The sequence below is a fragment of the Schizophyllum commune genome (assembly GCF_000143185.2).
Source record: "Schizophyllum commune H4-8 unplaced genomic scaffold SCHCOscaffold_2, whole genome shotgun sequence".
Lineage (NCBI taxonomy): Eukaryota > Fungi > Basidiomycota > Agaricomycetes > Agaricales > Schizophyllaceae > Schizophyllum > Schizophyllum commune.
The window spans coordinates 900,174-923,992 of NW_026089539.1; the positions used below are offsets into that span (position 1 = coordinate 900,174).

Below are 23,819 nucleotides of genomic sequence, written 5' to 3' on the forward strand. Positions count from 1 at the left end.
TGGAGGCGCTTCAGAGCGTCATGATGACTCTCATAATTTCTGCGGTGATCTACACCTATTTTCGCCTCCGCTATGCGTCACCCCCTCTTCCTCCTGGACCTCGACCGCTTCCTTTACTTGGCAATTTCCTATCCATGCCTTCGCGACTGGATTGGCTAACGTACATGCAATGGGCAAAACAGTATCGTGAGTCAAAAAGCTGGTCCCTCGTTGATATCGCTCTAACAGATCGTACCTAGACACTGACGTTCTGTACTTGAATGTCTTTGGCCAATCAATGCTCGTGGTGGATACGTACGACGCATGCACAGAGCTACTGGAGAAGCGGTCTGCCCTATACTCTGATCGGTTCGTCATATTGACGTTCCATCGGTACATCCACTAAGGTAGCGATGTGTCAGGGCCTCAGCTCACCATGGTTGAGCTGATGGGTTGGGACTTCAGCGTCGCATTGATGCCTTACGGTGAGTTAGCCCATCCTGAGTCTTCCTCATGTCGGTGCTCAATCTCACCTAAGGTAGTAAGTGGTGGGTAACCTGGTGCAGCATACGGTGGGGCATTCTGTAGTCGACTGACCAGCACGTGATAGGCGCCGCTGTCGCCGCCTTCTGCAAGAGTACATTGGGCACCAGCCGGCCGCGAACGCTCAAATCCATTCACAAGTCGCTCGCAGCGTTCGCACTTTCCTACGTCGAATGCTGCATGCAAAATCTGATGGGCTAAAGGCGGAACTTCACTAGTCAGTGATGGGCGTGTGGAATCGACAGACTGATCCATTTGTCAATAGCATGGTCGGAAGGGTCATTCTCGAAACCACGTACGGTATCGTACCCAAGCCGGCAAACGATCCATACATCACTGTCGGTGACGCCGCCGCAAATTCGCTTGTCCGCGCTACACAGCCAGGCGCCTATCTTGTCAACATATTTCCAGCACTTAAGCACCTTCCAGAATGGTTTCCAGGTGCGCGGCTGAATGTTTGTGTGTCTCTCAGCGCCCCAACTGACTTTCACCACAGGAGCTGGGTTTAAGTGCCAGGCCCACGAGTGGCGTAACCTTGCCCGAGCATTAGTTCAGAACCCGTTTACACATGTGAAGGCCAAGATCGTGCGCTCAATTGCTTCGATACCAATGAGCAGTACTAAGCACAGTATTTCCGTCAAGGCCCGAGGAACCGCTCCCCCGTCGTTGGCTACAAACGCATTATCCAAGGCAACGGCGGCCGAGGAAGGCGACATACGAGATACTCTAGCGACTCTATATGGCGCCGGATTAGACACGGTGAGTTTCTTTAGGATGATCTTGTACTCAGTCTGCTGAATGTTGTTCTCCTTAGACTGTCAATGCTCTGCTGTTCTTCTTCCGCACTATCCTGGACCATCCGGACGTGCAGGCGCGCGTTGTAGCAGAACTGCAGAACGCGCTCGCGCCTGGGCAACTGCCAACACTAGACAACGAACAACGTTTGCCCTATACGACTGCTGTTGTCCTCGAAAGCCTGAGATATCGACCTATCGCGCCGCAGGTGAGTCCCGCTGGCACCTCGTTTCTTTCCTTCCGAAGTGCAAGGCGCTGATCGCGAGATTACGCAGGGCTTTCCGCATTTATACACGGGAGCGGAAGCTGACCTGTATAATGGATACACAATACCCAAAGGCACTATCGTCATGCGGTACGTCTGGTGTGTACTTTACATACTTTTGCAGACGACCGAAACGCTCAATTATTTGCCGCTCTTGAGGTCGATGACCCGGGACGAGGTACCCGCAGCCCCTCCTCTTCGTTGGCAACAACTGATTGCCTATCACTGCAGACCACTTATCCCGATCCTGACTCTTTCAAGCCCGAACGCTTCCTGACCGCTAGCGGGGCGCTCGACCCAACTGTACGAAACCCGCGTGATATAGTATTCGGGGTACGCACACTCCTTCCTTCGCATACGCATTCCCTTCTGACTGTTCTCAGTTCGGTCGGCGGGTGTGCCCAGGTGTCCATCTGGCGTACACGACATTGTGGCTGACCGTAGCCTGCACGCTTCGCATGTACACTATCAGCAAGACGAAGCGACCAGATTGCAGTGTGATTGAGCCGTCATCAGACATAGTATCGTTGGGCGTTATTATGTACGTTGCTCTCGCGCGAAGGGAGCAGACGAGCTCATGATTGGACAGGCAACCCGCAGACTACGAGTGTGCGTTCACGCCTCGGAATGATCAAGCGCGAGCCTTGCTTGACGGATTGGAGATCTGACGGAATTTGTGGCACCGGGAATATCTCCCATACTTATCGCTATGTGAGGTACTGGACAGTATACGACACACAGCCTACTACGGAGATGTGTTTACCTTGTCCCACACAGGCCGTCGCTCGAATACAACATTGTCATACAATGGCAACCATCTATTGGCTCTACAGTAGACGACGATACATCGTCCGGATATAGTCCCTCTCGCACTCAACTCGCAGAGGGCCGACCACGAAGGCGCGCTCCCCAAGGCCATCAAAGCTCCAGAACTAGGCTATACCCCTTCAGAGCTTCTTAATGATCGCCTCCGTGTACTCCTTCGTCGACGCCTTGCCGCCAAGGTCACCGGTGATCGCCTTGCCCTCGGCAATCGTCGTGAGCGCCGCCTTCTCGATCTTCTCCGCATGCTCGTACAGGTTCATGTGCCGGAGCATCATGAGCGAAGAGAGCAGGAGCGCGGTCGGGTTGGCGAGGCCCTTGCCGGCGATGTCCGGCGCGGAGCCGTGCACGGCCTCGAAGATGGAGGCGTCCTGCGAAAGGTGAGCGAGAGCTTGGTGGTGGACGTAGAGCATGCACTTACGCGACCAATGTTGCCCGAGGGCGTCAAGCCGAGACCACCGATGAGGCCAGCGCACATGTCGGAGAGAATGTCACCGTACAAGTTGGGCATCACCATCACGCGGTCCGCGTACGGCTTCGGATTTTGGACGATCTACAAGTGATGTCATCGATACCTATCCAGACTTCGCGTATGCAGCAAGGTAGCGCACCTGCAAGCATGCGCGGTCCAGGAGGTCCTCGTCGTACTGCACGTTCGGGAAGTCCTTGGAGACCTCACGGCAGGCGGCGAGGAACATGCCGTCGGACATCTTCATGATGTTCGCCTTGTGGACAGCAGTAACACGGTTGCGGCCGCTGGACTGAGCGTAATGGAACGCGTAGCGCGCGACGCGCTCGGAGGCGTCCCAGGTGATGAGCTTGATCGACTGAACGACGCCGTCGACGACCTGATAGCGTGTTCAGCTGTACTGCAAGGATTTCTTGGCGCTGAGGCGTACCTCATGCTCAATACCGGAGTACTCGCCCTCGGTATTCTCGCGAATGAGGACGGTGTTGACGTCGTCGTAGGGAGTCTTGAAGCCCTTGACGGACACACAGGGACGGACGTTCGCGAAGAGGTTGAAGGTGCGGCGGAGGGTAAGGTTAAGCGAGACGTGACCCTTGCCGACTGAAGCGCGCTGTTAGGAAGGAGGGAGCGGGAGCGGACGTCATGACATACTGGGAGTAGCAAGGGGACCTGTGCAGAGCGTCAGCGAGGTGAGAAGTATAATTCGAAGAGGTAGACGCACCCTTCAGTGCAACCGTGTTCTTCCTAACGGACTGGATGGCCGCGTCGGGGATGACGGTCTTGCCGCCCTTGAGGATCGGGGTGACGCTGACCTCCTCCCATTGAATCGGGACCTGCGCGACGCGTGAGGCGCGATAGAAGGGGTGAGGGGATGGATAGCGCGTACATTAGCCGCGGTATAGATGTCCTTCACGGCCTCGCTAATTTCGGGACCGATACCATCACCAGGGATGAGAGTGACGGTGTATTTGCCCTACAGTAAGTGAGCAGACGCATCGTAGATATTCTTGGGCACGTACGTTGCTCGCCTTCTGGCCAGCGAAGGCGGCGGTGGGGGCCGCGGAGGCGTAGGTGCGAGACTGCTATTGACATGTCGTCAGTGTGGTCTTCATTGACACCACCGCTCGCGACGCACAAGAGAGTGGCGAGCAGCACGGTGGACTGCTCCCGCGAAGGACTTGGATGCCAGCATTTTGGGAGGAAGATACGACGATGAGGGGAACGAGGAGGAGGCCGGGAACAAGCATATGGATTTTCGCCGGGACGTGCCGCAATCTACCGGCCCGAGTATCTCCGGCATCCGGTGCCGGACGCCTGCCGATGCGTGATGGATAAGGCATTTTGTGGCGCCGGGCGCTTGTTGGGATTTTCTGCTCCGCGAACAGTGAAGATGGATATCGACGACGACGCCGATCCGGTCGTCCAGAGGCTCCCCATTCGCTTCAGCAATGCGCTCGCACCGAATGTGCAGATTCACCAATTCCCCCTCATGACCAGGCCCCTGCAGCCGCCGCCTGCAGCGAGGAGTAGCGGCAAGCGGATCCGTGCGCGCGTGAAGCCCAATGCGCGAAGGATGGAGATACACGTCCCTGCGGATACGAGGCCAGAAGTCTGGAATGCAGAGCGTGGACGTGATCTGGGGGCGGCGCGCGTTGAGGACGACCGCGAGAAGAATCAGGAGGAGAGCAGCAGAAGTAACGCCGAACCTCGACTGAGCGAGGTACGCCTTCGCAGCGAGGAAGTCCCGCACAAGGGGGTGTACATGCTAGGCGTAGTCAGGGAAGGTGCGCACCTCGTTCCCTTCCATGCCTAACCACTGACGCCCGAGCAGGCGAGCTGCACCTCCACCCGATCAGCCAGACGCACCAATTCCGCCCAACCCTCACCTACCTGGATTACCTCTCGCGAAAATCGAAGAAACGCGGGGGAGGGGACTCCGACTCAGAAGACGACGGCCCTCCCCCCGATCCAGACGAGCCCGCACCTCCCCCACCACCGAAGAAGGAAAAGAAGAAGACCGGTGGCGAGACGCGCGAGGTGCAGGTCAGCGCGCGCAAGAATGAGGAGCGCAACGGCGTTCTCATGCAGGGGAATATCACCGCCTGGCGACGCGAGATGCTGCAGCAGATGCATGCGGAAGAGGACGAAGAGTGGACGGGTCTGGACTTCCAGGATGAGAATGTAAGTCGCATCTCGTGCGGGGAGGGTCTACAAATCTGACTGATTGGTATCGCAGAGCGCTGCCGCGGAGGATACTTTCGAGAAGTTATTCTCGCAAAAGCCTGGCCCCTTGCAGTTCAAGAGCGAGCTGACCGAACTCATGCGCGACATTCAGCAAGACGTGTAGCCTTATTGTATTCTGCATCGTCGTCTGCTGTACTCATTCCTGCCTGAGAAGGCAATATATCTGCTTCGACCGGAGTTTGCCGCCTTCGTCCAGGACTTCGCTGTCAAAACAAGCAGCAACATGTCGGTGTCTACCTTCCTCGGCTGCCGTGGAGGTGCGACGCGTCCTGCTCTCTTGCTCTTGACCACCATCTCCGCCTACTAACCGCAACTCCTGTATACTGACTCCAGCTGTGGCCATGATGGACAGCGAGACCGAGTCGGACACCGCTTCGGAGCGCTCTTTCGACCTGGTCGCCACTCAGGCACTCGCAGAGTCCTTCCACTGCTCCGGCAGCCCCGATCTAGAAGCCCGGGTCGAGCACGAACGACGCGATGGGGAGGATATCCAGCCAGGCTCAGATGGCAATCGCATTGGTCTTGCGGAGATCCTTGTCGCTATTCAGACCATCGTGAACGTCAATCTCGACACCGTGGAGGATGTAACACTGCGAGCGCATATATTCCAACATTTAAAGTTGACGTGCCCCCCTTACAGGACGCTTCCGCGCATAGTGCAATTGCTCGCGCGTCTTCCACGCTCGAAAATGCACTTGAAGATACGAGCGTGCCACAGAGCGACCTCGCTGCACTGTGTACATCTTTCATCAGATCTTCTTCCCCTAGCTGACCGCCGACCCCCACAGATAGCCTCTCATCTCTCCGTCTACTCTTCGCCCACCGCGCGGTGTTTCACCGAATAGCCGCAAGCGCGCAGCCGTCCAACGCACCCCCGTCGATGGTTGTATGCTGGGTCGATGTGCTGCTGGCCAAGCTCGCGCCGATTATTACAGGCGAACGCGCTCCTGCAAACTCGACAAGCAACTTCCTGCAGTCGCAGAGGTACTCGGACAGCCTCCGAGCAGCGGCACAACTGCCAGGTAGATTTTCCTCGCGTCTTCCACGACTCGAAGCCGACAGTGTGCAGAATCCTGGGATGATATTCCGCAGGCGCTAGTGTCCGCCGCGATGTCGCCGGCCGCGCGGCGGTTAGCAATACGACTGCTATATGGGGCATTCGTGCTATCTGGAGAAAGGGAAAACCTTTGCGAGGACAACGCACAGCCGGCCGACCTTCTGCCAGCCCTGTCTGCCTTCCTCGATTATAGCGAGCACGAGCGCGCCAATGAGCAAGGGCTGCAATGGCGCTTAACCTCGGCAATGGTTTTTGCACTGTATGCTGTCAGTATATGCGCGAGATACCAACCTTCACAAAAGTTCACGCTTTGTTCAGGTCGCCGATTCTCACAACGCCGACGGCGGTCACAAACTGATGCGTCCTCGAACTCTCGGGCGGATGCTCCAGCTCGCGCGAACAGTGTTGCATGGTGAGACGATCGTTGAGTCGATCTTCCAACCTTGTCAGGTTCAGGATCAAGCAACGAAGCTGCTTCTCCGAGATCAGATCATTCTGTGGTGTTGGAGGACGTGGCAGGATAACAGGGTGGCGGACTTCGAGACAGTGGTAGCGATGGCAAGTAGACTGTGTTGACTCGGGTCAGCCTGTGGCCTCATTTAACGAACAGACCGCCGCATGGCTAAGGCATGTCGCGCAGCTCAGCGAGGACACTATGCGCAAGGTAGAGGAGCAGCCAGAGGTCTGCTGCGCGGCGATGCTGGTGGGTGAACAGTACCTCATAGCAGCGGTAAAGCGCCTCACCAGTCCCGGCGTACAGCACGTTCTCCATCATCTTGTGCCCTTGATCCGAGGGGATGCAACAGACCTTCTGCACATTGCCTACAGGGCAATGTACATCGTAAACCACGTCTGCCGCCCACCAGGTCTTCTTCCGACGCAAGCGCCGGAGATGTGCCGCGTGGGCTTGCGTATGTTGGTGGCGCTAAAAGACGATGAGGATGAGCTACGAGGTATGACGCTCGTGACTCTGGCTACCTCCCGCGTGCTGACATGGCTGCTTGTAGTGAAGGACGCAGCCATAGAGATGCTAGCGCTCGCGGACGTGGACGTTCTCCGTGTAGCGCTTGAGCAGGCGCGCGATGATCCTATACTGCGATTTCCCAATAGCGTGGACGAAGGTGCGTAGTACTCAACATAAAATTCCTTAGACGATGAGCTCACAGAAACTTCTAGCTGTAAGCCGTTCTCGCCGGTGAGTATTTCCTTTCCTTCTGTTGCCCGCCAACTCACTTGACATGCTAGTCTTTTGCCGCCTCTCGATTCCTCGATACTGGACGACAACATCAATCTCCGGCCGGTCATCACTACGGTCCAGCTCTTGACTCTCATCTGGCATAGTGGAGCTCGTGGTTGTCTCATACGCTATACGGCTGCGCACTTGCTGGCCTTGCTTGTCGAGCGCCTGTCTTCCGCGCCGCCAGCCGCACCTATCGTGATCTCTCTTGCCGATGCTGTGTTCACGGCGCTCGCTGCTGCTGAGCGCGCCGAGCCTCGCGACGACGAGGCAGATACGGCGGCGTGGACTCTAGGCGCGCGAATAGGGCATGAAGCCATCGATGTAGCAGGCGCTTTTGCGCAGTACATACTGGCCACGAAGCGATTGCCCGCGCCGCTAGTTTGTGCGCAGGCCGCGGATGCCATACGGGATGCCCTTCTGCTGGTCATGCGAAGACACTTCTTGGACATTGAAGAGCCGCTCGCGCTGTTGCTCGCGCCCGCCCTCTGCGCGGCGCTGATGCGGCTTACGAATAGTAGCATGGCAATGTGTGAGTGGTCTTTGTTCTGTTGGCAGCACTCTGGTCCTGACGGCACGCAGCGTACTATATGCTGTCTTCGCCTTGGACCATCACACTTGTACAGGAGCTGCAGCAATTACTAGATGGCCCGACTTTGGACGACTATACGAGTGTCCTACGAGAGCAATGCCGTAGTCCTGGAAAAACATTATTGGAGCTGGTAAGTGCTACAACTATGTATGTATCTGGATGTAAAGTCAATGTTCATAGCTGCGTAGCAAGGCGGAGGGCACTTCAGCCCCCGAAGAGGTATGCCCTCACGTGTAGTGGTGTCTATCTCGTTGACCAAGGCGTACGCAGATGTCTACTGTTCAGTCGCCACACCTTCTCGTCTACCGTACATCCGATGACGTTGCGCATCTAGTCCTCGTCAGCCTCGTATAGCATGCGATGCACTTTGCGGATGGAAACCCCGTGTGGTAGGAGGCGCTCGAGCTGCTCCATCTCCTCCTTGGAGACGCGCATAACCGACCGCTCCTCGCACATAGTGACCTCCAGGCGCCCCGTGCGGCAGCCATCTTCGCGCGTTACGAGATCGATGAGGAACTGGCCCTCCAACGTCCCGAAGCAGCGCAAGGCCATCTTCAGCAGAGGCGTGAAGACGGTCGCCTCGGACGCCGCGCCAGCAGCAGCATCGCACGGTGCATCAATGGCGCTGAGGGACACCCTGTCGATGAACAGCTTGTGTGGCATGCGGTGGCTGGAGGCTACGAAGACGCATTCCAACACGGATGGTCTTTTCAGGGACATGCTTCGCAGCTTGCAACCCGAACGCGTGAGGAAGGCGCCGATGGAGCCGCCGTTGACGTCCGGGGAGTATGGCCAGTTTACCGACAATGTCTCGAGGCGCGGGGCTGTGAGATGGTCGAAGTGCCATGCGTGCCGAGTATCGCGCACGTTGATTGACTCGACGACGAGGTGGCGAAGATGTTCGAACACGATCCGCGATGTAGGCGAGCGGCCTTGGGAGAATGACCTGCTTGTGCTGCAGTGCGACCAAGATACGAGCTGCTTGCAATGTACGGCTAATGCATCGATTGCGAAGGCGTCGGAGCACCTCGTCTTGAGCGTGGTGATCTGTGCCCAAGGGAGGCACAGGCTCTGCACGTTGACGTTGGTGAAGTTCGTGATCTCAAGGTGGCGAAGTCTGGACGCGCGCGCGAATACCTCGCTCTTGTCGCGTTCACCCGAGGACGTGAGGAGGAAGCCTACGTCGGTCTGAAGCTTTTCCAGCCGGTTCAGCGAGCGTTCCCCGAGAACAGAGAAGAATCCGTAGCCGGTGATCTTCAAGTCCGTCCACGCATCGCTGTACTGGAGCGCGATACCATTGATGACGGTCGTGGGTGAGTGGCAGGAGAGCGTGGTCGGGAATCGGACCGCATTCGGCAAACTTGCGTTGCTTATGCGCGACAGGTAGAGACGAAGGCGTCGTACGATGAGGGACCTTGATGCAGGCGGCCACTCGCCAGCTAGAATTTGCATGCTTTCGACCGGAATACGCGCCCAAATCTCAGGAGTGCTGAGCGCGACGTCTGGGACGAATTCAGCACGATGAAGGAGCACAGTCGCTTATCAGGCACTGACCACGATAGAACTTGGACACGCTGCTAAGTACGAGAGCCATTGGCCATCGTTCCATGCAATCGGACCCATCATCTTCGCATGCGAAGACAAATATCGGCTGCAGGACTTCGATAGGCAAGCGGCGTAGGGGGGCGACCAGCGCTTCCTGGGCGTTCAGAGTGTTGACGAGGAGAGCTTGCAGGCCTTGAATCTTCTTGACCTTTCCCAACAAGCTCGCTATCTCCTTCTCGATGGCGGAGACGCTCATGCGAGTCGCCGAAGCCTCCAGACGGATGATTTCTGCTTCGTCAACATTTGGTAGCCAGTGATTTCGCAGCTTCTCAAGAGCTGAGGGAGGCGCGGTGTCGGTGACAACGTACTCGTGTGAGCATTGCTCGCAGAGGAGCACGGAGAGGGTTTTTTCGGTCCCCATGATGCCGACGAATGGAAGCAGAAAGCAAGTTAGCAGCGTGTTTGCGGCCGTTCACGGAGATCACCGGGTGACAGATGGGTGACTATGGGTGATTGCGTTGTGGGTGCCTCGAGGCAATCTACCATTTGTGGTAAGCGCCCCGCCTTGGACCTTTGACACACGCTCCTGCTTCAGGCATCCGTTCAATGAATAAGCTAGGTGTACTTCAGATTCAAGGATCGAGAGGCCTGTAGTATACTGCAGCATGGTTCAACTGACTACTCGACATCGTGGCGTCACTTTAACCTAGGTGTCCAGAATGCTCCCTTCCCATCGTACACTCGCACGCCCACATCTTCGAAAACCTCTTCTACAACGGGTATCAACCGACTAGCCTGTATTTCGTGCCTGATCCCATGTCAGTTTGTGAGATATGCAGCGAGTCGAAGTCCTCACTGGTTACGCGGCCACTCGCATTGTAGCCAACGGACCTCGCGCAAGGAGGGAAACGTGCTCAGGTCGCATACATAGTCCACGAGATCAGCGACTATGTCGGTACCCTCAACGTCGGTGAAGATCACGCTGGTGAGTTCGTCTTGACCGTTGACGGCGTCTTGGAAGAGGCGGGGCTAAGATAATATCAGCAGGAAGTGCCATCACATCCATTTGCGACTGACTGATATGACAGACGATCCCCTGACAGTAAGACAGCGGACGTAGGGGCAGGCGCAAACGACGGCTAAGTCGAGGAAGCCATATAGTTCAAGCTCTCGCAGCTTGAGCCCGTGGCGACGTAGGACCGCGTTGTGCGCGTGACTGACCTGAGTCCCTGCCCAGTATATCGTCATCGCGCGCAGGGATGGTAGACTGTATTTGCAGCACATCAGCATTGCGACTTAGAGCTATGGAGAACAGCTTACCGCATCATGTAAAACGCCCATGCAAGGGAAATATCGCATTGGCCGATGCTCAGACTCTCCAGGGAATAGAGTGCGTCCAAGGAAACCCCTCTGCTGGTGTCGAAGACGGCATTAGACGCTAAGCTCAGATGGCGTAGGTGGGCAAGTTGGCATAACGGCTGTAGGGGGAGCGGTACTCCTTCCATAGGACTCTGCCGAACGTCCAAGTAGACGGCATCGATACACTCGAGGGACAGCTTATTCTTCGCGGAAAGCAGACAGAATTCCTCCCAGTTGATGGGGGTGCAGCCGTTAGTCTCAGCCCTCAGGCTTTCAAGGCTGTTGAGAAGACAGAGAAGCGCATCGAGGATGCTCTTGCTACTGCCGAAGGGATGCTGGATCGTCAAGTGACGAACATGCCTGGAATATTGTGGGTGGATTCGGAGGAACGACACGAAGCCGTCCACATTGCGACGATACACTAGCACGCTTCGCAAAAATTCAGGCAATCCGATACGCTGCGAAGATAGTCAATGAGGGGGCCCAGTATCGGACAGGAAGGCTCACGAAGAAGTCCTTGCAGGCCAGTAAGACGTGCAGATTGTTCTCGTTTGCCGTGTGGGTGCGTAAAGGCGAGTTGCTGGCCATCACCAACCTCAGTACATAGATCCAAGTCTCGGCAGAAGCAGCGCGCAAGGGCTTGAATGATAGTCTACGTTTGCTTCTGATGAGATACTTGGGGGTGGGCGCCGCGCTACGAAAGGTATATCGCCTTAAGTTCATCTCTGACAAAGTAGAACGGCGAGACTCACGAGATAGGCTGAGGATCGTACAGGGTATCAAGTTCGAATTCCAGTTTGCCACGAAGATGCAAAGGCTGCTTCTGGAGCGCTTTCCTCAAGCAATCCGGCAAGGTCGTACGTCCAATACGTATGACGACCTTCTTGACGGAGTTACTGGCGCATAGGTCGCGATGGTACGGCATGATTCCCAGGAAAGAATAGAACATCACAGTTGTCAGCCCTGGAGCACGAGCGAGCGAAGTCGCCAGTTCGTCTTGGGTTTTCCTATGGGGTACAGCGTAAAGTACAGTCCTCTGTCGGTCCGATGGTCAGTCTACTCCTCATCCTGAAGAAGAACTAGCGTACAAGGTTCGTCCATGTTGGTGCACATCTGCACAATGCTCGTGCGAGCGCCCTTGCATTGCTGCCTTGCGTCTTCCGGGTGTTCATATTCAACAAGATCAACCGGACTGGGTTGATGAGCGGCAGGGCCGTAATTACTCCGTACGAGGGATCGTTCTGGTACGGATTGGTCAGGAGGCAGAGGTCGGTGATGCCAGTGCAAGCTCGAAGGATCGTCTCCGTGCGCCACCCGAAGCAACCTTCCAAGCGTAGCTTCCGTACCCAGCATGCGCGGTCATGGTTTTGATCCAGCGACCTTGCGAGCGCATTGACCTGGGCCTCAGATCGGAGGACGACATCATGGTAAAGCTCCGGTAAGCCGATACGGTACCAAGTCTTGCTCACGAGGAGCAGCCGGCTTGTCCAGTAGTTGTTGGTGTATGCGGCGAAGGGGGACCGAGATGAGTTGTCGGTGAAGAGCGCGTCGGAAATCCCCATCGCAGCGTTCAGGATCTCCACCAGAAGCTCCTCTGGTAAGGTATGCAAGGAGGCCATGGCGGGAGCGGCGAAAGCGCAGAGCTTGCGTGCCACCAAACAGCGGGCTGTATATATTTGCTAACGAAGGTTTGAGCCGACTTCCATTCTCCCTCCATCGAGGGCCCAGCCATCTTGAATTCTTGGTTCGGTGCCACTATATGGTCAACATCGAGGAACATGGGGCCGAAAGGCTGCTGTGAGCACGACCCTCGAAATCGACAGAGATAGCAGCCGGGATGCAAAGGGTAGCGTTAGGGAGTCCACGGCCCTTCGTACCATACAATACGTGCGCTAAATTGTGTTTTTCGAAGAAAAAGCCGCAGGTCTTGGACAAAGAGCTTCGGCTGCGTGAAAGGTCCGGCAAAGGGAGGGGGTGGGAATATGTCGCAATCTGCCGGGATGACAATGAATCACGCAGTCACATAGTCACGGTTCGACTTAAAGGCGCCAGCGCCTGACTTTAATGGATTCTAGTATTGTAAGGTCTAAGGTACGTTTCTACTTTCGTTATTGTCGTGAAATTCATGCGTCATCCACCCTCAATCGAGGCACCCAAGCCACTCCCTCCTTATCATAGAACTTCACGCCGCGCGGCGAGAGAATGTGGTCTACAACCGGAATGAGCCCATTGCTCGCGATTGCGTGTCTGGTGAGTCAGTTATATGGACGAATCTGGGGTTGGGAAGGGATGACGCGCTCACTCGGTCCAGGGCCAGTCTCCTCGCCAGTGTATCTCGCGCAGCGCAGGATACGAGTCGAGATGCAGACGCGGAATGAACTCGATGCATTGCGAGCAGTCCATGTCTGGAAGAAATATCTTCGCGAGTGTTCCGTGTGCTTTGGGCTCACCACGCAAGATCTGGAATAGTCGATGAGCGCTAACCTCAAAGCATGCAAAAGTTAAATCAACGCACAAGCTCTTCTCCATGAAGCGTCAAGCACTGGACGTTCGGCGAGGCGCGGAGGATGTTGAGATCGAAGAAACCGTCGAGTTCGACTTCATCCAGTTTCCAGCCATGGCTATGCAAAAGAATGCCATGCGACTCATAGCAGATGTGCCTATTGCCTGGTGCTGGAGCGTGAAGATAGATCTTCTTGAGGGATGAAAGGCTAAAAGACAGTCAATGCTTGTCAGCGTAACGCCCAATCTTATACGGGAAAGGTATCACACTCACCATGTCTTGCTCAGGATGCGCGCGAACGTAGGATGGCAAGCAGCAATTGTAATGGACTCGAGCATAGCAAGCGCGTCCTCTGGCAACTGCTGCAAGTCGTTGAACACCGTCGTGCAGTCCCATGAAAGGTGGCGCAGGCAGGAGAGATCCCAGAGCGACGGTATGGGGACTAGGTGGTCCGACGGAGCACTCTCGAGGCAGATTCCCTCCAAAGTCTCCAATGTACATCCGTTTTGCTCGATCAGGAGCTCGTACGCATCCCAAGGCACGTACGCGGGACTCTGCACCCGTGATCCACGCCTGATGCTCTTCAAGTTGTGTACGACCTCCAGGAGGGGCCTGAGGTCGTGGACCTGCGTGCCACCCCAATTCCAGAGCGGGTGGAGAACGATTTCCTGCACATAGTCGACAACACGGGGATCGCTGCGAAGTTCAGCGACTAGCTGATCCCCAGTTCTCCAATGGTAGCCGACGACGCGTCGGAACTCTTGAACAGTAACTCCCGGTGGGGCACGGTCAAGATACTTGAAATCCTGCTCGGGCGTAGATGCATTGACAATAGCGTGAGCCCTATGAGATTAACGGCATTCAGCCTGATATCCGACGGCAGCGCGCAGCATCTCGACTAACGATGGAGGCCTGTTAACGGGAGGGTCCATCCGGTGCTTGTCACGTACTGACTGCGTGCACTCCGCTTTCTCGGCGTCCAGCCAGTGAGGCTTGCAGGGCACGATAGACCGAAAGACAACCTCATGCACTGTGCTTAGCTCGCAAATCGGCTTCATGAAACCCTTGCGCCAGCCGCGCGTGAGGATGACGGTCCGCAGATTGGGCGCATGCTGGAGGAGATGCGCAAGCATCCGCCCATCCATGCCATACGGAACAGCGCACATCACGGTCGTCTGCTCGTATGTCGTTAGCTGTTCCCGAAAACCCCAGCAACAGAGGCGTACGTACCAGATCGCCCCACTGTGGCAGAGCTCTCTGAAGTGCCACGAGCAGTCCCGCCCCGTTCTCGCTCAGCGGCCGACTGACTTGCATGTCCAGCAAAACAAGCCTCGTCGGACTGAGGTACCTGAGCCCCAGGCAAATCCCGCTCGAGCTGTCATGCGAATCTATGTTGACCAGCAAACACAAATCCGTGATGTTCGTGCACGCAGCCATGATCACCGCCATGGACACGCCGAAGCCACCCTCGACGCGCAGCTTGTGGACCATGAGAGCCAGATTGAGGTCCTGCCTGAGCGTACTCGCAAGCGCTGTCGCCTGCGCGCGCGAGCGAAGCACGATGTCGTGGTACAGTGGGCGAAGGCCAGCATCGCGCCACCGCTTGTTAACGAGGAGGTACCGGCGCGCCGCGTGGGGGTGGGCGTAGGTGCCGAAGGGGGAGCGAGCGGCGTTGCTGGTGAACAGCTCGTCAGGGATGTGCATGGCGTGCCCGAGGATCTCGCCGAGGAGTTCGTTGGGGAGGGCGTTGATCGTGATCATGATTAAGGAGTGAGTGGGATAGAAGTGGAAGGAAAGGATGAAGAGAAAATTAGAAGGAGAGAATCGTGGAAGTCGTCAAGGAGAGTGAAGAGGATGGAGGAGCCTGCTTTCCTACCGCCCGCCAGGCCTCATTAAATACTCTCCCAGAGGGTCTGCGCGCGAATCATTTCCTTCCTGGGCGACAATGGGCAGATGCATGTTGCGCGCACGTTGCAGCTTCGCCTTGACCGTCGAGCGCTGGCAGGCCGTATCCGGTGATGGTCGCCAGGTGTAAGCCGGGATGAATGGTCTGCGCGGTTTCGTGGGGCGAGGGAGATTCTTGGGTGGTGTTGCAGGTCAACAGAGGCAAAGGCGCAGATGGAATATGTGGCAACGTCGGTGGGCGGGGAATGCCCCGCATTATGCGAGAGCAGTTCCAACTTCTAGCGATGCAGAGAACGATGGACGAGAGTTCATGAAAATCATTGCAGAGGTATAGAAGACAAGACATGCACTACGAGTATATGAGTCGAGAAGAGAATGTATCCGTGTATGGAGAACGGCACCGATTCGCACTCGAGTAGGAAAGCTCGAGATACGCGGACAAGAGAAAATCGATGTTGGCTACACATTGACCTCCACGGAGCATCGCCAAAGGCTATCCGAGAGGCTTCGAAAGAGCCGTATGAAGGAAGATGCGCTTAAGACGAGCAAAAAAGGTATATTTTCGGTGATCTAGAATCTGTGAGGGGCGTCAGCGAACGTCGGCAAGTGAGAGAAATTGGACGTACACATTGAGTAGACTATACATACGTCGCATGTGCGCCTCACTTGCGAAGTCCAGGCGATCACCCGTGCGATAGATGATCGGTAAGGGACAGCTGGGCTATGTCAATTTTGGCTCGCTTATGAACTCCAAGATCCTATGAGACCGATCGTCGGAGTATACCTATGAGCCAGAGGGGTCTTGCATTTGGTTGGGTACGAGGAGATGGTCGGTGAAGGGCGTTGATCTTGCATAGAAATACAGTGAACTAGGAATACATTGACGGGTATCAGAAGCCTGCGAGTGATATCAGCAACGGTGAGAAGGAAGAATAGGGCTCATACATACAGCATTGACAATCGAAGGGACATAACGGGGTATCTGTACAGTGTAAGCTCACGCGTGGAGATAGAGGGCAGAAGTATGCACCTCCGGCGGTTTCATCGATCCCCAATTCGTCGACCTTGTACACGGCCCAGCCTTCTTCCGTTTGTCGACCTATAGAGCTGATCAGTATAGATCGAGGCAAGTATAAGTATGAACATACGAGAGCGGGTTCCCTTCGAATCCTTGAATTTTTCATCGTCGGCGGAAGGCTTGGACTTCTTCTTAGGTTTGGGCGGCGCGCTCGCACCTGGTTTGGCTGTTGTAGTCGAAGGCTTCGTAGACGAAGGATCTACGACAGTCTCGACCACGCGTTTCTTGGTAGGCGGCGCGGGAGCAGGCGTCTCATCTGGTGTTGCCTCTCGCTTGCGCTTCTTATCCTTTTTCTTCTTCTTTGCCGGCGCAGATGGTGGAGGAGCGGCAGGTGCTGGTGCTTTCCCCTTCCCCTTTCCCTTGGAGGAGGCGAAGATGGCCTCGATGTCGTCGGCCTTGGCCATCGAGGGGGAGGTGAGGGGACTTGCCAAAACGCAAAAATTGCCTGGAAAAGACGGTAACGCGTGACGAGAGCGTCACACCGCGCCTCGTTTCTTCCACACGGTTCATTTACCGGCCAGTGAGGTCAGGCGGGACTGGACTGCCGAACGGACGGATTTCTTGAACCAGGTACCGGGGAAACAACAGTCTGCACCCCAAAATGCTGTGCGTCGCGCATATCTCTCCAGCTCCTTTCATTGCGCTGACGGTGCGCGCGCGTCAGTCCTCAACAGACCCCAGGTGGCGGCTTCCCCGGCGAGGGCCCATACTTCGGCAACATGGACGCCGCAACGGCAAAGCAGATGGCGGCGCTTACCGCAGCTGGACAGCTCCGGCACGCCAGTACTCGTTCGTTTGCAGGGCCAGGCGGCGGAACAAATTCGGCAGCATTTGGCAGCCCCGGTCCATCAGCCGCGCACGACTTGTCCTCTTCCAGCACCCCCCTTCAGTCGGGTAGCAGTATGCACGCCAACAACTTCCCGCCAGACGCGGCAGCGGCAGCGCAGCAGAACCCAGCGCTCGCCCGACAGATCATGATGGCCCAGCAGCACAAGCGCTTCCTTATGACCCTCCACCAATTCCACATAAACCGCGGCAATCCCCTTCCCCCTCAGCTTACCGGCATTCCATCGCCTACTTTCAACCCCCAGACAACGATCTGGAAGCAAGTGGAGCTATGTCCCACCGAGCACGGCGCGTTCCGAGTTGCGGGCAAGGACGTTCCCCTCCTCCGCCTTTGGCAGATCATCTCACAAGCAGGCGGTTTCAACCATGTGCGTCGCTAGCACTGTATAGTAATTGCCGTCTGACAGTCTGTAGGTCAGCGCGCAGAATTTATGGCCCCGCGTCATCCAAGTGTTTGACATTCCTCCGGAAATGCCTGGCACCAGAGAGTCCGCTGCCATGGTCCTCAAGTCGTACTACAACGGGATCCTCGCCCCGTTTGAGGAATTGCATCGTAACAACAAGAACGCGCAGCAGCAACTAGCCCAAGCTGTCCAGCCCGCCGTTCCCGACCCCATGGGGGCGATCGGGGGCGCGCAGGTACCGAACAGCTTCCCCGATGCCGCCATGTCGCCGTCCGCTTCTCGAGGCCGTGCAAATGCCTCTCTTCCGCCGAGTACCCCTCAAGCCTCTGGACCCGCCCCACTCGACCTGCCAGCGGACACCATGGTGGACAATGCCCCCAACGTCGATTCTGGGTTAAAGAGGAAGTTGGAGTTGGAAGAGGCGGAGATGAAACGAAGCCGCCAGAAGACAGGTCCGTGATCCTTTGTGCTCGCAAAACTCTTTGATACGATGTCCGAACAGAACCAACTCCCGATGCCGCATCCGTGAGTTACAGCATCCCTGCTCTTCTCGCTTCCGACGCTCATGTTTGCCCAGGCCGTCACCGCAGCCCCGCCATCTGCGTCTGGCAGCGTACAGGGCAGCCGCGCTCGCGCTCGCCCGATGCGCAGGAAGATCGAATATGTTCCCTTTGCCCGCGAGGTTGACACCTTTGGCGGACGCGACCTTGCCGCCTTGGAAAAGTATGCGGAGGAGGCACGACGGCGGCCCATCCGAGACTTCAACGATTGGGGCAACATCGACGTCGATCACCTCATCATGTCTCTGCGCTCGCGAGTCGCGACCGAGCTCTCATACGCCCTCACCACGCTTTCGATGCTTTCAGCAATGCGCATATCGGGCCCAAACTCTGGCTTCCAGATATCCTTGTGCCCAGACCTACTCGACGAGTTGCTGGATCTCCTTGAAGACACCGCGTTTGAAGGCGCGATGGATACGGACGCGGACACCCTTGACGACGATACCTTCACCCATCGGGAACTCATGAGCCACGTCTACGACGAGGAGGATCAGCCGTTCGCCGTTCTGAAACCCAAGCAAGCTGGCAAACCGAGCGGACGTGGCCCGCTTCCGCCGCCATCGCACGCCATACAAATCATTATGGGCATCCTCCGCAATCTCTGCGCGTTCGAGGCGAATTGCGAGTTCCTGGCCGGCCAAACGCGTTTGTACGACTGCGTCTTGAGACTATGCTCGTTCAGGCGGGAAGCTGACGGCTCTCCCAACGCCGCGTCGCCTGCGTTGTCGTTGACCAACCTGATTGCGACGCGGAAAGAGGCGCTGTACATGTTATGTAACCTCGCGCCATATACGAGGTTCACGAAGAAGGATCCCGCAAACCCGCCGAAGGTGGCCCTTCGCCGGGCGAAGCATGTATTCCAGTTGTTGGCGTCGTTCATCATCGACGACACGGAATCTGTGCCCCCGCTGCAGCATGCGCAACTGTGGACGAACACCCCGCCGCAGCATTACCGCCCTTCAGGCCTCACGGATATCGCCCTCGAAGCCCTGACATCCGTCTGTCAGCCCGACAGCAACCGGCAGGTGCTCGCCAAGGCGCTCCCGAATACGTCGCTCTGGCGAACGTTTACCGCGCTAGTGCACCGTCTACCCGTCGCCGAAGCCGACTTCCAGCTCGTCTCGCGCGACGTGTGGTACGCCTACACCGAGAAGCTGCTCCTCGCGCTCTACTCCCTCGCCTTCTTTGCCCCACCCGCGACAAAGGCGAAGCTCGCGCGCGACCGCTCCCTCGCCGTGCGCGCGGTGCTGATGCGCGTTGTGCACAAGCTCACGCGCGGCGTCGACGCGCCGGAGATGCGGCAGTGGTTCACCGCGCCCGTGCGCCGGGCGATCGAGACGCTGAAGGTGCTGGAGGACGCGGCGGATCCGTTCGTGGTGGCGGAGGATACGGCGGCGCCGACGTTGTCGTTCGGGATGGGCTTTGGGCAGGGTGGGGAGAGTACGGATGAGGAGGGGCATGGGCTGCTGGCGGCGTATCGGGAGCATGGGCTGGAGGTGCTGCTGGCGATGCAGGCGCAGGAGAGTGTGCCGTTCAATGAGCTGGATAGCTTGATTCGGGTAGAGGTGTGATGGACAAGTTCTGTACTACGTAGTATGTATTGGCATTGTAAGAGGGATTCCCTTTCCATCTATGAGGAGTGTGAGATCCGAGCCCAGCGGCCATCTACCAAATGCGATGGGCATACCTAACAGAAAAGCGTGCGTGTGCACGATAAGGTCTGTTGATATTGAATTTACTGTCTGGTGTATAGACATATAACCACCAACCGAGTGCAGTGGACTCCGTCGACAGAACAATGGAAACCCCATATGGGATCTGATGGCGTTGATGGAAGCACGCGGGGAGTGCCGAAAGTGCACGTGTTTGATTGTTCGAAACCGTGACCTTGGCCTGACTCTGGCCATCATCTCTGCCACCGAGAACAAACGCGCGGTCGCAAACGAGCACTCACGTGAGGAGAGCGTGGCAGCCGCAGCTATAAGATGTGAGTTTCCATTGTTCTCCCCCTCTTGCACTTCATCCACATCCACTACCACCGCTCGTCCTCGCCACTCAACCCCGCCGCGTGGCATCGTTGCTGACAATGGCCAAGAAGAAGCACATCGACACACCGTACAAGGCGGCATCAGCTCGCACGTCCAAATCGAACAAGAAGAATCTCGCTCAGAACCGCGACAGACACATGAGGTCGGCACAGAACCACACGCGCGCGTCGCCGCTGTCTTCGTGGTTCAAGGCATACGCCAAGGAGTGGACGATCGTCGACGGCGCAGACATGGACAGCATCGTCGATCACCTGGTGAAGGCCAAGCACCTCAGCGTCGGCACAGAGGGCCAGTGGACGGCAGTGCCGCGCAAGCGCCGGGATGGTACGAACGAGAACTCGCACTTCGCCGGCATGGAGAAGATCTGGGAATCCGTGCTCAACGCCGCCGAGGAGGTTTTGCCAGACCGCTTCTCGCGCGACAAGCGCACGCTCAAGTTCTCCTGTCGGCCCAACAACGAGACCTACTCGGAGGTCAAGGGCGGGTCGGCGCGCGTCGATGCGATCAGCCAGCTCTGCGAATCGTCGTACCCGACGAATACGCAGTATGCGCTCCCGGGAAGCGCAAAGAAGGCGCCGCTCAGGTACAACGCGGACGCCGCGACCGCCGGGGACGACGCCGACCTTGGCCAGCAGGCGGTCGTCTTCACGGCCGACGTGGCCGTCACATACGAGTGGAAGTTGGAGCAGAATGCCGAGGCGATCGCGAACGTGCGTACGAGCCCATCCACCCGCTTCTGACCTTTTTGTACTCACATGCCCCGTCTCCCGCAGAACGACGCACAGACGATAGGCGCGACCGGCCACATCATGTTCAACGACGTAACGAGAGCCTGGCATTACTCTGTCACCATAGAGAAGGCGAGCGTGCGGCTGTGGTGCCACTCGCGCGGGCATACTGGCATGTCGAAGCGCTTCGACATGCATACGGTGCGTTGTCATACTCACGCTCGCCTGGACATCGCGGTGCTCACGGAGATCCTCTAGGCGCCTCGAGAGCTCATCCACTTCATCCTCTTCTCGACGTACTCTACCAAAAAGCAGCTCGGCTTCGATCCTAGGACGACGCGTGTCATCGACGACAAGGGCCAGCTGCAGTATCGGTTCACGGTCAGGAGAATCGACTCCGATGACCCGGACGACCAGTACCTCGTCTGGCAGACGACAAGAATCCTCGACGAACGGAGCGCAGGCGAGCTTTACTCCCGCGCGATGCGCGTCTACGCCATCAAACCCGTCGGGGAGGACGGCAAGGTAGTCCAAGGTGCTCGGGAGCGCGTCAAGCGCGATTTCTGGGTCTTCGCGCACACGAAGCAGGAGAAGGTCATCCAGCAGGATATCCTCAAGAAGATCGCTGCAAGTCTCGAGCCCGGCGAGGATCTCCACGACATCGAGCAGCACTTCATGCGGTTCCTGACGGACGAAATCGTCGCTGAGGCCCCGCCTCCCCCCGCGGATTCCGAACGGTACTGGTTCGCTGATAGGCGCAACCCTGCGGGGAAGCAGTCGTCCAAAGCCCGCATCACGAACAACTCTCTGCGTTCCGAGGCGGGCGAGGGCGGCCCCTCCGGATCCGAGGATGAGGACGAGGATGAGGATGAGGAGCTCGAGCTGCACGGCAAAGTTCGCATTGAATCCATATACGACGAGCTATGCGAGGATATGTACCACGTGGACGATCCGGCCGAGTACTTCTATGCGCTCAGCATATGCGTCAAGAGTGAGTGCACCATCTGCAGCGCTATACGACTCGCTGATCGTCTGCCTACAGTCCTCTCTTATCTGCGCCGCGCTGGGTATCTTCACCGAGACATCAGTCCGGGGAATTTTCTGCTCTATTTCCTCGCGCGCCAGGCGACGGCCGTCTCGAAGCGCTTTGTCATCAAGATTGCCGATCTGGAGTATGCGAAGGAGTATTTGACTGTCTCTCGGCACGACCCCATCACTGTAAGTCATTCGACATGTTTGCAGCACGCGCCTTCTGAATATCCCTGATCATAGGGAACCGCACAATACATGGCCGTCGAGGTTCAATCGCGTTCGCACCTCCTTGTACCGCTCGAGCAAGTCCTTGTCCCCGCGACAGATTTCTTCTCGTACAACCCATATCATGACCTGGAATCTGTCATGTGGATGGCGTTGGCATTCGTTATGTCCCGTATGTCTCTGACAATTCTTCGCGAGGAGAATTGGCAAGATCTCGCGGACGCTGTGGCTGGCATGGCCTCGGATGCCGCACGTGTCTTCGTGAATAACATTTGTGGATCATCGGCCCGCAACGCACTCGTCACCGAATCTGGCCCAAAAGTGGATTTGCAGGAGAATCTAGAGTCTCTATATGGCGAGGCCTCACCGGTCACCACGCTGCCAAATCTTCTTCAAGATATCTGGCTTGCGTATTCCGCGCTTCAGAGCAAATCCGCGAAGCATGTCACCAATAATCGATACAACCTCAGCTGCTTCGACGACCGACTGTATCGCAAGCTGCGCGTCGGCTTCGAGACTATCAGCAACCACTTCGTCGAAAGCGCAGAGCCTCTTGTGCTGCTGTCACAGATCGATCGCACTACCGGTAACTTGATCCCTGATCATGGGACACTCAAGAAAGGTGGTAAAGCGAAGGTGGCTTCCCAGGCTTGTACGGTATCATTTGCGACGAAGCGCAAGGCCGACGAGCCGCCTGCTACTGCGCAGCCTTCCGAAGCCAAACGTTCTCGATCTCGTTGACATGGCCACGAATATCTCTCACCATGTGTGTAACAGACTTCGAGTCCTTGTTCAGATACATCCTGGTCTCCTAATTGTATACTTGTTTACTGCTCGCATTTATTTTCTACTTGCGATTGATAATAGGAAGGTCACCCTCAGTGCGTTCCGCGTAAGAATGTGTCCTGTCTTCAGACGGAAAGATGATAGGGAAGGCACCATTGACACACCTATGTCTCTGCCCTGCTGATGATCCCGACATATGTTAAGGACCCCAGTCAACACCTCCACCGAGAAACGCAGGGTGGCAGAAGCGCTCTGGCGGTACTGGCGCGACTCCGATGACCGGAACAAGTGCAGTCACTGCTGACATCAGATCAGGTAAAGGGGTCTTGGATCGTTGGATCGTGCAGAAGGCATTCAAGAATCAAGATAGCCAGTTGTGAGCACGACCAAACGCTCGGGGGCGGCTGATGCCAAATGGCTATGTTGTCAAGGCCCGTCAAGCGCATAGTATCATTCACCGCACTTTACTACTCTATATAACTTACGGGTGCCACGTCGCCCGCCTGCCGTCACGCGGCCGCCGTAGCGAATCCCTTGCGAACGGAAGGTACATTGACTGTCTACGCCATGAGTTAGTCCCGGCTGACCGTTGCGGGAGGGTCAAGGGTTCACATCGGAGTTTGAGAATATGTAGCGAGAGGCGGGGGAAGCCTGGAAGGCCAGTTTGGCGGGCGCTTTGTGGCATTATCTCCGGGAGCAGCCCAGCAGACGCAGGCTTTGGAATTCAAACTCAGATGTCATTCCCTTATCCTCCGGCGGGGCAGTTTCAGACTCCAGTATGGAAGCTGGTCAACGAG

General features: G+C 56.8%; 11 protein-coding genes across 11 annotated transcripts; 6 read left to right on the forward strand and 5 right to left on the reverse strand.

The window, feature by feature from the left end:
• Nucleotides 1-23: 23 nt before the first annotated feature.
• SCHCODRAFT_02486680 (cytochrome P450) lies at nt 24-2,163 on the forward strand (the record flags this gene model as incomplete). Its single annotated transcript, XM_003038853.1, has 11 exons — nt 24-186; nt 240-352; nt 410-464; nt 580-739; nt 788-963; nt 1,019-1,107; nt 1,165-1,281; nt 1,337-1,525; nt 1,593-1,685; nt 1,814-1,915; nt 1,966-2,163. The coding sequence occupies 11 exons, from the start codon at nt 24-26 to the stop codon at nt 2,161-2,163; spliced, it is 1,455 nt and encodes a 484-aa protein (XP_003038899.1).
• Nucleotides 2,164-2,255: 92 nt separating this feature from the next.
• On the reverse strand, nt 2,256-4,170 carry SCHCODRAFT_02609880 (uncharacterized protein). Its single transcript, XM_003037513.2, has 9 exons — nt 4,009-4,170; nt 3,893-3,955; nt 3,760-3,846; nt 3,595-3,706; nt 3,525-3,542; nt 3,304-3,473; nt 3,016-3,252; nt 2,826-2,957; nt 2,256-2,775 (listed from the first exon to the last, which is right to left on the reverse strand). The coding sequence occupies exons 1-9, from the start codon at nt 4,063-4,065 to the stop codon at nt 2,530-2,532; spliced, it is 1,122 nt and encodes a 373-aa protein (XP_003037559.2). The 5' UTR covers nt 4,066-4,170; the 3' UTR covers nt 2,256-2,529.
• A 64-nt stretch (nt 4,171-4,234) lies between these two features.
• Nucleotides 4,235-5,294, forward strand: SCHCODRAFT_02609885 (uncharacterized protein). The gene is made up of 3 exons (XM_003038852.2): nt 4,235-4,657; nt 4,705-5,054; nt 5,110-5,294. Exons 1-3 carry the CDS (start codon nt 4,264-4,266, stop codon nt 5,218-5,220), a joined length of 855 nt encoding a protein of 284 aa, XP_003038898.2. The 5' UTR covers nt 4,235-4,263; the 3' UTR covers nt 5,221-5,294.
• Nucleotides 5,295-5,331: 37 nt separating this feature from the next.
• Nucleotides 5,332-6,170, forward strand: SCHCODRAFT_02146176 (uncharacterized protein). Its single transcript, XM_050341928.1, has 2 exons — nt 5,332-5,854; nt 5,906-6,170. The coding sequence occupies exons 1-2, from the start codon at nt 5,459-5,461 to the stop codon at nt 5,960-5,962; spliced, it is 453 nt and encodes a 150-aa protein (XP_050202087.1). The 5' UTR covers nt 5,332-5,458; the 3' UTR covers nt 5,963-6,170.
• SCHCODRAFT_02146162 (uncharacterized protein) lies at nt 5,704-8,478 on the forward strand. Its single transcript, XM_050341927.1, has 10 exons — nt 5,704-5,854; nt 5,906-6,139; nt 6,187-6,440; nt 6,493-6,732; nt 6,785-6,877; nt 6,935-7,127; nt 7,182-7,295; nt 7,351-7,369; nt 7,420-7,943; nt 7,994-8,478. The coding sequence occupies exons 2-10, from the start codon at nt 5,998-6,000 to the stop codon at nt 8,335-8,337; spliced, it is 1,923 nt and encodes a 640-aa protein (XP_050202088.1). The 5' UTR covers nt 5,704-5,854; nt 5,906-5,997; the 3' UTR covers nt 8,338-8,478.
• Nucleotides 8,113-10,016, reverse strand: SCHCODRAFT_02528097 (uncharacterized protein). The gene is made up of 2 exons (XM_003037512.2): nt 9,558-10,016; nt 8,113-9,505 (listed from the first exon to the last, which is right to left on the reverse strand). The coding sequence occupies exons 1-2, from the start codon at nt 9,967-9,969 to the stop codon at nt 8,334-8,336; spliced, it is 1,584 nt and encodes a 527-aa protein (XP_003037558.1). The 5' UTR covers nt 9,970-10,016; the 3' UTR covers nt 8,113-8,333.
• Nucleotides 10,017-10,162: 146 nt separating this feature from the next.
• On the reverse strand, nt 10,163-12,618 carry SCHCODRAFT_02675268 (uncharacterized protein). Its single transcript, XM_003037511.3, has 7 exons — nt 11,996-12,618; nt 11,660-11,943; nt 11,415-11,601; nt 10,869-11,365; nt 10,626-10,815; nt 10,405-10,577; nt 10,163-10,356 (listed from the first exon to the last, which is right to left on the reverse strand). The coding sequence occupies exons 1-7, from the start codon at nt 12,524-12,526 to the stop codon at nt 10,245-10,247; spliced, it is 1,974 nt and encodes a 657-aa protein (XP_003037557.1). The 5' UTR covers nt 12,527-12,618; the 3' UTR covers nt 10,163-10,244.
• Nucleotides 12,619-12,971: 353 nt separating this feature from the next.
• On the reverse strand, nt 12,972-15,205 carry SCHCODRAFT_02564690 (uncharacterized protein). Its single transcript, XM_003037510.3, has 6 exons — nt 14,641-15,205; nt 14,314-14,585; nt 13,684-14,253; nt 13,423-13,618; nt 13,210-13,367; nt 12,972-13,154 (listed from the first exon to the last, which is right to left on the reverse strand). The coding sequence occupies exons 1-6, from the start codon at nt 15,169-15,171 to the stop codon at nt 13,031-13,033; spliced, it is 1,851 nt and encodes a 616-aa protein (XP_003037556.1). The 5' UTR covers nt 15,172-15,205; the 3' UTR covers nt 12,972-13,030.
• A 937-nt stretch (nt 15,206-16,142) lies between these two features.
• On the reverse strand, nt 16,143-16,813 carry SCHCODRAFT_02609899 (DUF1764-domain-containing protein). Its single transcript, XM_003037509.2, has 4 exons — nt 16,464-16,813; nt 16,346-16,414; nt 16,265-16,297; nt 16,143-16,213 (listed from the first exon to the last, which is right to left on the reverse strand). The coding sequence occupies exons 1-4, from the start codon at nt 16,795-16,797 to the stop codon at nt 16,206-16,208; spliced, it is 444 nt and encodes a 147-aa protein (XP_003037555.1). The 5' UTR covers nt 16,798-16,813; the 3' UTR covers nt 16,143-16,205.
• Nucleotides 16,814-17,011: 198 nt separating this feature from the next.
• On the forward strand, nt 17,012-19,886 carry Bri1 (putative regulator of mushroom formation). Its single transcript, XM_003038851.2, has 4 exons — nt 17,012-17,607; nt 17,654-18,095; nt 18,146-18,168; nt 18,221-19,886. Exons 1-4 carry the CDS (start codon nt 17,113-17,115, stop codon nt 19,772-19,774), a joined length of 2,514 nt encoding a protein of 837 aa, XP_003038897.2. The 5' UTR covers nt 17,012-17,112; the 3' UTR covers nt 19,775-19,886.
• A 403-nt stretch (nt 19,887-20,289) lies between these two features.
• SCHCODRAFT_02720685 (uncharacterized protein) lies at nt 20,290-23,214 on the forward strand (the record flags this gene model as incomplete). Its single annotated transcript, XM_003038850.3, has 5 exons — nt 20,290-20,961; nt 21,025-21,180; nt 21,238-21,970; nt 22,022-22,197; nt 22,252-23,214. The coding sequence occupies 5 exons, from the start codon at nt 20,290-20,292 to the stop codon at nt 22,975-22,977; spliced, it is 2,463 nt and encodes an 820-aa protein (XP_003038896.2). The 3' UTR covers nt 22,978-23,214.
• Between the last annotated feature and the right edge of the window lie 605 nt (nt 23,215-23,819).